This window comes from Salmo salar, chromosome ssa23 (assembly GCF_905237065.1).
Source record: "Salmo salar chromosome ssa23, Ssal_v3.1, whole genome shotgun sequence".
Lineage (NCBI taxonomy): Eukaryota > Metazoa > Chordata > Actinopteri > Salmoniformes > Salmonidae > Salmo > Salmo salar.
Genome location: NC_059464.1, coordinates 22231718 through 22246574, shown reverse-complemented (window position 1 = coordinate 22246574; position 14857 = coordinate 22231718). Strand labels below are relative to the sequence as shown.

At 41.8% G+C, this 14857-nt stretch overlaps 1 protein-coding gene and 1 pseudogene across 1 annotated transcript; both read left to right on the top strand.

Annotated features, from left to right (window-relative positions):
• The first annotated feature begins 684 nt into the window (after window positions 1–684).
• Window positions 685–4035, top strand: tmm27 (Collectrin). The gene is given in 6 exon segments (NM_001139840.1): window positions 685–824; window positions 1492–1550; window positions 1668–1753; window positions 1987–2103; window positions 2343–2537; window positions 2622–4035. Coding segments are annotated over 6 exon segments (663 nt in total). The 5' UTR covers window positions 685–751; the 3' UTR covers window positions 2755–4035.
• Window positions 4036–4512: 477 nt separating this feature from the next.
• LOC106584202 (magnesium-dependent phosphatase 1-like) lies at window positions 4513–14481 on the top strand (annotated as a pseudogene).
• The last annotated feature ends 376 nt before the right edge of the window (window positions 14482–14857 follow it).

The following is a 14857-nucleotide window of genomic DNA, read 5'->3' as shown; positions in this document are numbered from 1 at the left end:
ACCCAGAAGAGAGGCGCTATCTTTCTTGACCTCTCTGTGACCTGTGGTGGAGAGTAAGTCTGAAGGTGTTAGCTCCCCTGGTTAGAAAAGGTAGTACAAATATGTTCATAGTTTCTACAAACGTCCTACTTGTGGTTTGTTAGCTAGGATATATTGTTTCATTAATTAATGTGAAATATATTCCTGTGTCTGGCCAAATACCCCTTACACCCCAACATGGACACAAATAAAAAAAATAGAAGGAAATGATAGGAAGGGGTTGCTACTGGAACTGAAAAGCTCCAAGCAAGGCAAACAGAAAGGTGGTGTATATGCTGTACAGCAGGCCCACTGGGTAAACAGAAGCAGACTGGGTCTGTTTGTTTATATTCATGACATCTGCCTCCCTCTCACTCTATCAAACCTCTTCCACTTCTCCGAGGCTTGGACAAACAGTAGCTAGTGCTTTCACTGCTGCCCACACAGCTGCCCAGACATTACTGCTGCTGTATTATTCTTCTCTCTGGGCAAGCTAACTGTACTGCTGGGGATGACTATTATAGGGCTGATCACCTTTTATTTAAAGTTGGGCAGGGAGAGTTGTAGCTTGCAGCTGTGTCATCGTTTAACCATTAAACCATAGTGGCCACCTCCTGTTTGATTCCAGTTCCATCGTTGACTTTGTTCTTCTCATTAATGTCTGACCACTGGGACTTTGACTGAGCCAGCAGCACAGGAGATTCTGTCTTAGTTGTGTTCTTATCCATAGAGGATGTTGGTGAGGATCCTGGTTCTGCTCTACCTGGCGGGGGCACCAGCCCTAGCACAAACCCTCTGCCAGCCTAGTAAGTTACTCAGATTGATCTAAAGAAGACGCTTATGTCCTCACAATTTCTACCTGTTTTATTGGTTTTGTGTTTGGTTGGTTGTCATTCTTTAGTTTATATTAGTGTTACAAAACGTTTTGTTTACAACTTCTTATTGTGTCCCTGAATGTTTCTTTTAGCTAGTTCGCCAAATATCTATAGTTTAACGTAGGGAGAGAGAGACTGTGCAATACTTGTCAGCTGATCAGAGTTTTCTCGAGGAAGAAGTTCACGTGAATGAGTATGGTTATAATGAGTATTTTCATGATTCAAATGGTCTTTGATGTTGTTCTGTTGTTTATGCATTGTCATGTACTACATAGAGGTTTCTAGTTCAACAGTGAATGTTTGAGTGGACACACAGTAAATACTGTATGGTTGTACAGATAGTTCTTTATCAGGACGGTTTGAAGAACATTTTGTGAGGGATGTCCTATTTACTGTTTGTTTCATTGTACTGTTTCTTTTTTTTGTTTGACTATTTGTATCTATCGACCCATGTGATTCAAGCTCACATGTTTGTGTCCTCTAAAAGAAAGTGTGTTCTTGTACGCTCAGTGTTTCATGGTGAATCCAAAGATTATTCAAATGTGTTTAAGACGGGGGTGAGAATCACTCATCAAGATAAGTCTTATTCTGTCTGTAGATGCATCAAATGGCTACAGAGTGCGAATCAGCATCAAAACTGCTTTGGGAAATCAGGCTGTACGTACCATGCTTACAAGTGTTCTCTCACATCATGGGTCCTATATGAAAAGTTTTAAATACAACATTTAGAACTACATTGTGCTGGGTGATGAAATGTCCTTTTTTTGTCTGCAGTATGAATGGAATGAGAATGAAATGTTCCTTTTCCGAGCAACTATGGCCTTTACTATGAGGAGGTACTACAAAACAGAAACTTACAAGTAAGAAAATCTACAGTTCCCTAAAAACTTGTGCCATATATTTAAACTGAAATAAAAGCACAGTGTAGTACAGCATAATGTTTTTTCACTTCCGGCAAAGATTAATTTCCAGCGTTCCTGTGTGCATATTTTATGACTTCTGTTCAAGTCAATAAAAATGTATTCCTGGTGTGTTGGTGTAATGCTGACAACATGGCATTTATGGCATTATGATGTTTGTGGGACTTTTCCAGTGTCGACAACATTATCGTGTGTAATCAGACTCTGAGGGTGTCCTTCTGGTTTGTGGTGACATCACCAGACAACTCCACCATGCTTATTCCTAAGGCAGATGTGGAGAAAGCTGTGAGGTAATTTCTTGGTCTACTTTGAAAGGAAAATATCCTGGTATACACCTGTAGATGAACTGAACTCTGAAGTAGAAAGGTGAACGTAAACAGCCACCTGAGTATCTGATGGATAAAACAGAAAATAGATATTATGCTTACAATCTGAACCACAAGGCAAGTGGTATTTACACAGATTCAGAGACCAGTAAAAGGTGAGATTCACCAATTGGACCTAAAGTAACCCATTCTATGTCCAACAGCATGTCAAGGCATCGCATCAACAACGCCTTCCTCCTGACAGATAGGACCCTGGAGTTTCTGGGCATCCCCCCCACACTGGCAGGGCCAGTCAACCCTGACACCCCTCCCTGGCTCATCGTGTTTGGAGTGGTCATAGGGGCTGTGTGTGCAGGAATCATCGTCCTGCTCGTATCCTCTCTGCTTCAAAAGAGACGGTGAGTCCACCCTTTGACAATACTTCTGTCTCTCTGTTGATAATGCTGTGTTTTGTTATTGAACTATGGCTCATTCTAACCTAGGAAAGATAAAGGGATGATGGAGGATGGACAGGATGAAGAGGACAGGCAGATGAAAGGAGTGGACAATGGCAACGTCCTGGACGGCATCTACAACAAAGGATTCACAGATGACAATCGCTTCACAACGCTGTAAAGGCTTCCCCTGTAAAATGCTACCAAGCAAGCACAGGATGGGCCAAGAGACATTAAAAACGATTACAAATAGACTTTTATGCACTGTGTCTACAGTTTAAAACTGCATTTGCTGTTTATTTTGGTTGTGTTTAAAACGATTTTGTGCCCAATAGAAATAAATGGTAAATAATGTATTGTGTCATTTTGGAGTCACTTTTATTGTAAATATGAATAGAATATGTTTTTAAACACTTCTACATTAATGTGGATGCTACCATTTCTATTGGGCACAAAATAATCTGAAAGACAACCAAAACAAACAGAAAATGCATTCAACAAGTTTGTAAAGTCACAAGCTTGATCTAATCATTGCATGCTAGGAATATGGGACCAAAAACTTAACTTTGGACTACTTTTAATAATACACATACGTATAAGTGAATTTGTCCCAATACTTTTGGTCCCCTAAAATGGGGGCGACTATGTACAAAAAGTGCTGTAATTTCTAAATGGATCACCCAAAAGTGATGGAAATACCCACAAATTAAAGCTGACTGCACTTTAACCTCATAGTCATTGTATCATTTCAAATCCAAAGTGCTGGAGTACAGAACCAAAACAACCACAAATGTGTCACTGTGCCAATACCTTTGGAGCTCACTGTAAGTAAAAACTGCTTTTGAGATAGGCTATAGCGAACACAACACCTTTCAGTTCTGTTTTATCCATGGCTTTAGTTAAGCATTTCTGCAAACCGAGTAGGTGGCATCTGGTCAACAATTTTAATGTATATTTCAAATGGTCAAATAATAGAATCCCTTAATAAACAGTGGTCTTGTTCATTTAGAAATCATGAGTACTTCTTCTCAATCACAAATCTGAAAATAATGAAAATGTAGCAACAGAGAGGCACAAATATATCTGAGAGGGAGGCGAACCACCATGATAATTGATTTGCATGTAACTAATAAATGATTGATGTAATGTCCTCGGTAGCTCCAGCATCTAGTTAAGTGTTAACCACCTATTCAAGTGTTTTACTGCTTTGTTTTGCACAATGTGATCAAATGAAGAAGAACACCAGAACAGATGGGTTTAAATGTCGAATATGTACATTTCCAGTCACTGTTTTAAAGAGCACCCATTTTGATTTTATATTGTTTGTTATGAAAATCTATTGTGTGAATCTGAGGAAATACAAACAAACAAACTGTAATTTAGATACGTCTCTTCCTTGGCTATTGCGGAATCTCTATTCCAACCTCTCTAGTCTGTTGAGATTAAAACAGGTTAAACGTCATTAAGGACTACCTCTTTATTCAGCCACAGCACATGGAGAATGATTAAAGGGAAAGGGGGATACCTAGTAAGTTGTACAACTGAATGCCTTCAACTGAAATGTGTCTTCTGCATTTAACTCAACCCCTCTGAATCAGAGAGGTGGGGGGGGCTGCCATAAATCGACATCCACGTCTTCGGTCTCCGGGGAACAGTGGGTTAACTGCCTTGCTCAGCGGCAGAACGACAGATTTTTACCTTGTCATGGACACACAATTACACATGCATATGTGGTAGATGCGGTGTCAAATGTAAGACGATTTGAATTTTACACGCTGTTCTAAACCAGTTCCTCAGTAATAATTCAATGGCTAAATGGGTGGCTCTTATCTTCCTTAAATATCTCTGATGGGTAGGTCTTCTACCAGTTCCAGCTCTGGTAGTGGAACACACAAGGTCCTTTTATTTATTTTGATCAAATGTAGCATCAGCAACTCTAATGCAGCTGGCCTACAAACTCAAGTGTGCTGCTCAAGTGCCTTTGATCCCTCTCTAGAAAGGACAACATGTTACAAAGGGAAAGCTTCTGTGATTCATTGATTTGAGAACACCACAACAACCACACTGGAAATTGACAGTATAAGCTAGCTAGTCCTACAATTTTGATGATTCAATACATTTGAGGATTGTTATTAGCATTTCACTAATATATAGTTGAAAATGTAATTTCTTAACTCAGGAAATAGCTAGCTATGTCTAAAAGTTTGTTGTTTTTGACCTGGGTAAATTGAAAAGCTAGCTAACTAGATATATATCTAACATTACATTTTAGTCTTTTAGCAGACGCTCTTATCCAGAGCGACTTACAGTAGTGAATGCATACATTTCATACATTTTTTCTCCGTACCGTTCCCCCGTGGGAATTGAACCCACAACCCTGGCATTGCAAACACCATGCTCTACCAACTGAGCCACACGGGACCATTAGATAGCCACGTAGCTAACTAGCTATGTTAAATAAAGTTAAAGAGAAAGAACACTGACAAATATCATACCTAGCTAAAACCAGAGCAGAAAAAGAAGACTGTCACAGCTAAAGTAGTGTCTAGCTAACTGTCATGTGTTTTGGTCTGTTTCTGTACCTGTCATCCTCCATCTCATCTGCTTTGTTTTTGTTTTCTCCCTATCTCAGATTAAACTCTTTGGCCCTTCTGGGTAGATACCCATGTGGACCCACCACTTCAAAGGCAATGTGGGAGTTTCCTGATCAAAAATCTTGAAATTGATTGATGAGTTGCAAGCTAGTGATGGCTTTAGGCTTTGTTCTTCTCTAAATCCTCTCCAATTCTTACACAAATTACATTTCAGCCATGTCTTTTCAGATTTCTAATAATATCACGTCTTTCCCTACAGGGGAGTGGTGTTGGATGCAAGAGGAGAGAAAATCTAACTGTACCAAGAAACAATGGACATACTCACTTCTCTACATGACCAGGGGATCCAGATTGGAGTGGCATCACGGTTAGTTCACACAGGGATCAACTGCATGCTATTTTATTTTATAATCTGATTAAATATCTATGTAAAACTTGTTTAGACAATGGCAATTTCTGTTATTAGCCTCTAGATTGGTAATTCTTTGAAATAACATGCCAGCATTGTAAATTATTTAAATGTTCCTTCTATTCCCCAGCACAGGGGAGGTGGATGGAGCCAATCAGCTGTTGTCCCTCTTGAATCTCAACCAATACATATCCTTCAAGGAAATATATCCATGGTCAAAGGTCCCTTACTTCAAAAAGTACGTATCTAAACTTGAGATTATACGACCACTGCCACCTGTCCTGAACGATTCTTCTGTCTTCAACACGAATACTGTTAGTTGTAGAATGGAAGTGTGTGTTTGTGTGTTTCAAATCAAATCACATTTTATTAGGCACGTGCTTCATAAACAACAGGTGTAGACTAACAGTGATGTCATGACGTTGGCCTGTGGGTAAGGTTTATGACCCCCCCATAAATACCTTTCTCCCTTCCCCTCTCTTTCTGACCCTACTGAAGGACTTGAATGGCCTGTGTTAAATATAGAGAGTCTGGGAACATCAAACAAATGGGGAAAAGGAACCATATTTTGGTAATAAAACCAGTTGGAAATATGCTTGGGAACGTAATGAGTATGGATGTCAGTTCGGTTGTCATCTGAGACATTATGACTGATGACAGGACGACATAAACTGTACCTGAGAAAGTATACACCCTCTAGTTATCAGAGTAACATGGAATTGTTATGCAATTGAAATGTTTGATATTGAAATTGTTTGTTAGGAGATTAAATGTAATTTTAGCTTCCAAATGAGAGAATTGGGTTTTCATAAGGAAAGTGCCCTGCTTGATCAGTGGCCCACCCCTGTGAAGAGACAGGGGTTATAAACGATGAAACACATCCTTCCCCCTCTCCACTATATAAGCCTTTGACGAAAAGATAACCATGGTTCCAGTACGTGAGGTCTGCAGCCTCTACGTTAGAAGGACACACGTCAAGTACAGAACTAAGCCAACCTCGGCGTGAGCTTTGGTGGCGAATGGTATGAACTTTGATCTTATTCACTACAGAAGTGATACTTCCTAGCCATTGAGTTAGCAGCGGCCACTGTAGACGGGGGCTAGGAAAGGACGGACGACGGATCCAGTCTAACAGACAGACAAAGATACCACCACGTATCCAATTTACCACCAGAGACATTCTTCAGAGGACAGGAAGATCTGTTGGCTAACCCGGCCAGCATCTACGACCAATCTACCGAAGCGCAGCTCAGAGTAAATGTTTATTGCATTTTCCTTTTCCAAATGGGCGGTAATTTAGAATGCATAAGATAATGTATTTACGATAGCATAGCTGCTGTTTCTTTGTTCCTAAGTCTTCCCGCTCTTTCATTCAAGCCCAACCCCCTTTCCTTTGTGTAACCAGCCATCATGTATGACATCATTTGTATTCGGTGTATTTGTAATTCTGTGTGATTAGTTTAGGTATTTAGTAAATAAATAATTAAACCCAATTTTGTATTGCTGATTCAACTTGCTAGCCAGGGTTCGTGAAGATAGCCAAGAATTTATAACTTTCATTATGAGACTGAAAATAAGATAAGGGTTAATATTGACTGCTATCGATGTAAAATATGACTAAGTATTTTAAGAGTTTATTCGGAAGATAACGGCTCTATAAACGTTCTTCCGTGGTGCCCCGACTTTCTAGTTAATTACATTTACATGATTAGCTTAATCAGGTAATATTAATTACAGAGAAAGGATTTTATAGGTTAGCATGTCATATCACCTAATCCGGCATAGCCAAAGACACGACAGTGAAATCTTTACTTATGGGCCCTTCCCAACAATGCAGAGAGAGAGAAAATAGAGAAAAGTCATAACACGTCATAATAAAAGTAATAATAAATACCCAATGAGTAATGATAACTTGGCTATATAGACACAGGGTACTAGTACCGGGTCGATGTGCAGGGGTACATGGTAATTGAGGTAGATATGTACATAGAACTAGGAATAAAGTGACAAGGCAACAGAATAGATAATAAACAGTAGCAGCAGGGTATATGATGAGTCAAGAGTTAGTGCAGAAAGGGTCAATGCACATAGTCCGGTTAGCTATTTTGGTTAACTATTTAGCTAACTATTTAGCAGTCTTATGGCTTGGGGTTAGAAGCTGTTCAGGGTTCTGTTGGTTCCAGACTTGGTGCATCGGTACTGCTTGCCGTGCGGTAGCAGAGAGAACCGTCTATGACTTGGGTGGCGAGGGTCAGCGTGGCTGATATGTTGTTGCCTACCCTCATCACCTGGAGGCGGCCCATCAGTTAGTCCAGGATCTAGTTGCAGAGGGAGATGTTCAGTCCCAGGGTCCTTAGCTTAGTGATGAGCTTGGATGGTACTATGGTGTTGAATGCTGAACTGTAGTCAATGAACAACATTCTCACATATGTGTTCCTCTTGTCCAGGTGGGAGAGGGCAGTGTGGAGTGCAATACAAATTGTGTTATCTGTGGATCTGTTCGGGGTGGTGTGTGAATTGAGTGGGTCCAGGGTATCTGGGATGATGGTGTTGATGTGAGACACGGCCAGCCTTTCAAAGTGTTTCATGGCTACAGATGTGAGTGCTACAGGGCTATAGTCATTTAGACAGATTACCTTGGTGTTCTTGGGCACAGGGACTATGGTGGTCTGCTTAAAACATGTAGGTATAACAGACTGGGTCAGAGAGAGGTTGAAAAATGTCAGTGAAGACACTTGCCATTGGTCAGTGCATGCTCTGACTATGCGTCCTGGTAATCCGTCTGTTCTTGTGAATGTTGACCTGTTTAAAAGGTCTTACTCACATCGGCTACGGAGAACGTGATCACATAGTTGTCCGGAACGGCTGTTGCTCTTATATCATGCTTGCCTCAAAGCTGCCATACAAGGCATTTAGCTCATCTGGTAGGCTCGGGTTACTGGTAAGCTCACAGCTGGGTTTCCCTTTGTAATCCATAATAGTTTGCTAGCCCTGCCACATCCGAGGAGCATCAGAGCCAGGGTAGTAGGATTCGTTTTTAGTCCTGTATTTTTGCTTTTCCTGTTTGATGGCTCGTCGGAGGTCGTAGTGGGAGGATAGAGTTACGGTCAGATTTGCCAAATGGAGGGAGAAAGAGCTTTGTAACCGTTTGTGTGTGTGGAGTAAATGTGATCTAGAGTTTAGTCTCCTCTAGTTGCACATGTGACATGCTTGCAGAAATGAGGTAAAACCAATTTCAGTTTCCATGCATTAAAATCACCGGCCACTAGGAGCCCCTCCTCTGGGTGAGCCTTTTATTGTTTGCTTATGTCCTATACAGTTTGTTGAGTGCGGTCTTAGTGCCAGCATCGATTTGTGGTGATAAATAGATATATAATATAGATGAAAACTCTCTTGTTAAATACACTGAACAAGAATATAAAGGCAACATGTAAAGTGTTGGTCCCATGTTTCAGCTAAAATAAAATATCCCAGAAATTGTCCATACTGCACAAAAAGCTTATTTCTCCAATGTTGCGCACACATTTGTTTACATCCCTGTTAGTGAGCATTTCTCCTTCGCTAAGATAATCCACCTGACATGTGTGGCATATCAAGAAGCTAATTAAACAGCATGATCATTACACAGGTGCACCTTTGAGCTGGGGACAATAAAAGACCACTAAAATGTGCAGTTTTGTCACACAACACAATGTCACAGATGTCTCAAGTTGAGGGAGCGTGCAATTGGCATGTTGACTGCAGGAATGTCCACCAGAGCTGTTGCCAGATAATTTAATGTTCATTTCTCTACCATAAGCTGCCTCCAACATAATTTAAAAGAATTTGGCAGTATGTCCAACTGGCAGACCACGTGTATGATGTCATGTGGGCGAGCGGTTTGCTAATGTCAACGTTGTGAACGGAGTGCCACATGGTGGTGGTGGGGTTATGGTATGGGTAGGCATAAGCTACAGACAACGAACACAATTGCATTTTATCTATGGCAATTTGAATTCACAGAGATACCGTGATGAGATCCTGAGGCCCATTGTCGTGCCTGTCATCTGCCGCCATCACCTCATGTTTCAGCATGATAATGCACGGCCCCATGTCGCAAGGATCTATACACAATTTCTGGAAGCTAAAAATTTCCCAGTTCTTCCATGGCCTGGATACTCACCAAACATGTCACCCATTGAGCATGTTTGGGATGTTCTGGATCAACGTTTATGACAGCGTGTTCCAGTTTCCACCGATATCCAACAACTTCGTACAGCCATTGAAGAGGAGTGGGACAACATTCCACAGCCCACAATCAGCAGCCTGATCCACTCTTTGCGAAGGAGATGTGGGGTGGTCACATCAGATACTGACTGGTTTTCTGATCCACGCCCCTACATTTTTTTTAAGGTATCTGTGACCAATAGATGCATATCTGCATTCCCAGTCATGTGAAATCCAAAGATTAGGGCCTAATTTATTTACTTCAATTGACTGATTTCCTTATATGAACTGTAACTCACTAAAATCTTTAAAATGTTTGCATTTATATTTTTGTCCAGTATATTATGGTCTACAGCTTATCATGACGGAATCTAACTCATGCGAGCAGAACCTTGAGACTTCCTTATTAGATATCGAGCACCAGCTGAAAGACATACCCCTCCCCCCTATCCTTACCCGACACTGCCGTACAGTCTTGACGATGCATAGAAAAACTAGCTAGATGTATATTATCCATGTCCTTGTTCAGCCACGAATCAGAGAAACATAGGATATTACAGTTCAGGTCCCATTGATAGAATAGTCTCAAACAGAGCTTGTCAAATTTGTTCTCCAGCGATTGTACTGTACGTTCGCCAATAGAACGGAGGATAGAGGCAGATTATTTATACGCCAACATAGTTTCGATAGGGTGCCCACACGCTGGCCTCTCTTACGCCGCCTTTTCCTTTTCCGAGTCTCGAGGTTTAGTTCCTGGTCCGGGGTGTGCAATATTTCCTGCGTCGCTGACTCAAGAAGAAATCTTCATTCAAATCGAGGTTAGTGACAGCTGTCCAGAAGCGGTTTTGGGTCATAGGAAACGATGGCAGAAACATTATGTACAAAAAAGTTAGGATCGGCGACATTCTTTCATGTTTGTGTTTATGCTTGGGTAACTGGCCGTCAAAGTGTGTTTGTAGTGGAACACACTGTCATTGTGTATTTGTTCAGGCTCCAGGCAGACAGTGGATTCAAATTTCAGTGAGATGACTTTCTTTGATGCTGAACATAGGAACATCAAAGACGTCATTCGACTAGGTACTTTACACCTCCATAAAGTATATAAACTCAAACCAATTTATGAAGTCCACTCTAACTTCCAAAGTCATTAAAATACATACACAACAGAGAAAAGATATCAATGATCTCAAAATTATAATATACAATGAGAGTGTCATGACAGCTGTTTTGGAGTATAGCAACTTAGCAAGTGTTACGAACTGGCTCGTAGCCTGTAACAAAAAGGGAGACAACGTGGAGATATATTTTTATTAAATAAAGTCAGCTAAACTCAGCAAAAAAAGAAACGTCCTCTCACTGTCAACTGCGTTTATTTTCCGAACTTAACATGTGTAAATATTTGTATGGACATAACAAGATTCAACAACTGAGACATAAACTGAACAAGTTCCACAGACATGTGACTAATAGAAATGGAACAATGTGTCCCTGAACAAAGGGGGGGTCAAAATCAAAAGTAACAGTTAGTGTCTGGTGTGGCCACCAGCTGCATTAAGTACTGCAGTGCATCTCCTCCTCATGGACTGCACCAGATTTGCCAGTTCTTGCTGTGAGATGTTACCCCACTCTTCCACCAAGGCACCTGCAAGTTCCCGGACATTTCTTGGGGGAATGGCCCTAGCTCTCACCCTCCGATCCAACAGGTCCCAGACGTGCTCAATGGGATTGAGATCTGGGCTCTTCGCTGGCCAAGGTAGAACACTGACATTCCTGTCTTGCAGGAAACCACGCACAGAACGAGCAGAATGGCTGATGGCATTGCCATGCTTGAGGGTCATGTCAGAATGAGCCTGCAGGAAGAGGACCACATGAGGGAGGAGGATGTCTTCCCTGTAACACACAGCGTTGAAATTGCCTGCAATGACAACAAGCTCAGTCCGATGATGCTGTGACACACCGCCCCAGACCATGACGGACCCTTCACCTCCAAATCGATCCCGCTCCAGAGTACAGGCCTCGGTGTAACGCTCATTCCTTCGACGATTAACGAGAATCCGACCATCACCCCTGGTGAGACAAAACCGAGACTTGTCAGTATAGAGCACTTTTTGCCAGTCCTGTCTGGTCCAGCGAAGGTGGGTTTGTACCTGTCCCACAGGTTTGATGTTCAGATGTATCGATCCTGTGCAGGTATTGTTACACGTGGTCTGCTACTGCGAGGATGATCAGCTGTCCATCCTGTCTCCCTGTAGCACTGTCTTAGGTGTCTCATAGTACGGACATTGCAATTTATTGCCCTGGCCACATCTACTGGGTTCTGCAAAGCCACTTTTGTGAGTCAAAACATACTCAACCCGCCAAAACCGCAGCTTCAGAGACTTCACTTTTCGTTTGCTAATGTACTTGGCTATTCGATCAGGGATTGTGTCCTTAAATTGCTCTAGCATAATCAGATCACACAGCCCCTGGAAAGTCGTAACTGCAGAGGCAGAACACCAGCGATAAATCTGTGAAGATAACTCTCGCAATATGAGTCTGTTTTTCAGCCCTTTTTAAAGTTCTAAATCATTGGCGGTAAGCCTCAGGAACCAATTCGTAAATCTGTAGCACAGCCATTTTAACCTTAGCATAGCTGAGACTGTCGGCTACACCAAGAGCTGAATATGCTTCCTGCGCTTTACCAGTCAATACACACTGCAACATTAAAGTGAGATCAGAATTAGGCCAACTCCTAGTGTCAGCAACACACTCAAACAACGAAAATACGTTTTAGGGTCCTTCTCATTAAATTTTGTCAACAGCTGTAAGTTTCCAACAATATAATATGTGTCCGGGGCACGACCGAGAGACCCCTAGCTAAATCAGGGTCACCTTCCCTAAGCAAACTCTCCCCTGAGAGCTTTCCTTCTCTAACCAATTCTAGCCGCTCTTGTTACAGCTTGATTTTAGCACGCTCCAAATCCTGTTTAAATTCCTTTTCATGCTTAACACAATCAGCATGCTCCAAATCCTGTTTAAGTTCCAATTCCTTTCCATGCTTAACACGATCATGCTCTAGCTATAACAGCTGATAAAAAAAAGACTACTAGGGCTAACAGATGGAGCGGCCAATGTAGCGAAGTGGGGAGATGACTGGGGAGGTGGCGATTCCTCAGCAGATTCTGCCCCAGTGATACCTACGAGTATGCCAATCTCCATCAGATTGGCCTTCAATATCAACCTAACATCATTTTTTGACGTATATCACTAATTTCAACCTGGTAGTGTTCAGTAACCTTCAACAGCTGTTCTTTAGTACATAATTCTAACAGTTCCTCTGGTGGAACGCGAATGAACTCGTCTACATTAGACGCCATAGTCACAAGTAACTGCAATAAAAGATTTTGCTCTGGCCCTCTGCTGAGCACACCAGACCGAACCACAACAAGAGAAGCACCAATCAAACTGGGCACCACAGGAGAGAGATGAGATATATCAGGAGCTTCTCCAAATCCTACAATAACGCAACCCTAGTCTTGGTGTGGATTTGTGGTGCCCAACGTATTCCAAAGTGGAACATGTCGCTAAGCCTAACAGGGGAAAAGACAGGCTATAGCTCCGGGTCGCAAATAGCACTACCCTACCCAAATCTGCCACTGAGGTACACAGGTGATTGAACTGACCTCCTCGGACCGGTGTTCCAACAGCGAGTAGAGCAAGAGCTTCCAGCCTAGGCAGGGGCCTGGAAACTAACTAATGTTACTCTTTCCAACGCAGCATACAACCAACTAACCACCGCAGTGGCAAGTTTACCAAACAAACAAAGGCAACCAACCCTGGGCCTACCAAACAGCGCAACTCAAAGAAAGTTGTAACGAGATGCAAACAAAGCACCTACAGTGTTTATCAAACACTGACTTTCACGTTTTCTCCCAAACAAAATACTCATACCAGTTAGCCTAACGACACTAGTATTAGTCCTACTTACATACTTTCCAAGCCTGTTTGATGACATCTTCGGACAACCAAAATTACTGATACATCTCTAAGGCACTATACCGAACACTTATAAGACTAGGCAGTGAATATCAACCAAAGCGCATCCCAATTAGCATTAAACCATCATAATGCAACAAAATACTATACGCCAAAATGTCTAGCATCCAACCTTATGAACCCGGACGAGCCCCCACTTGTTACACACCGGCTTGTAGCCCGTGACAAAGAGGGAGACAAACATTTTCATGAAATAAAGTAAACTATATCCGAGTAATAATGGAATGTGTACTCAGTAGTGTGAGTGGATGCGTGCACAGATGGTGATAATGAGGGTTGTTGAGAGACGCCAAAACAAATGAACATAAAGAAGCCTCCAAATGCCACAACCAAAAATAACAGTGTGTCTACATGAAGAGAGTAATGTATGGGGGAAAGGTGTATTTATCCCTGGAACACACCTGGGCCCAGGTGTGTCCCATTTCGCTGACGACCCTCCCGGCTCCGCCCACCGACAAGAGCAAAGAGAAAGAATTTGGCAGACAGAGTGGGAGGGTCGTCACACAAGTATGTTGCATAAACCGTTCACTCCCAAAGGAGATAACAAGACAAGTAACTTTACTTGAATTTACCCTCAGGTATGCAGTGTGTTCTGGTTCCTAAAGGAGTGACTATGAGACTAGTGGTTGAAGAGATTCTACAGTTCTCCCAGGGTGCAAAATGAGTACTTGAGGACAGAGTTGATGCATTAATGCAATACATAGACTTGACCTCTGTGGGCAGTGTTGCACTGCCACAAACCTAAATATCAGCACTTCACTGTTTTCAACATTACTACACTTTTTATGTGTATAACCAGATTGGTTCAGATTGGCCAGAGCCATGCAATATATGTGTTTTATACTGTATAAAACACAACTGTACATAGTCATGGTAATAATTTCCCTCATATTTTGTCATCTCTTTGTCATTAGTTTGGTATTAATGTAAATACTCAACTCGTCCTTTCTTTCATTTACTGTTAGGACCATTCTCGAATTGGGCCCTAGACTATTCATTCACAGTTTTCTTTTATTCCTCTTTCTCGTTGCCATCTCTGT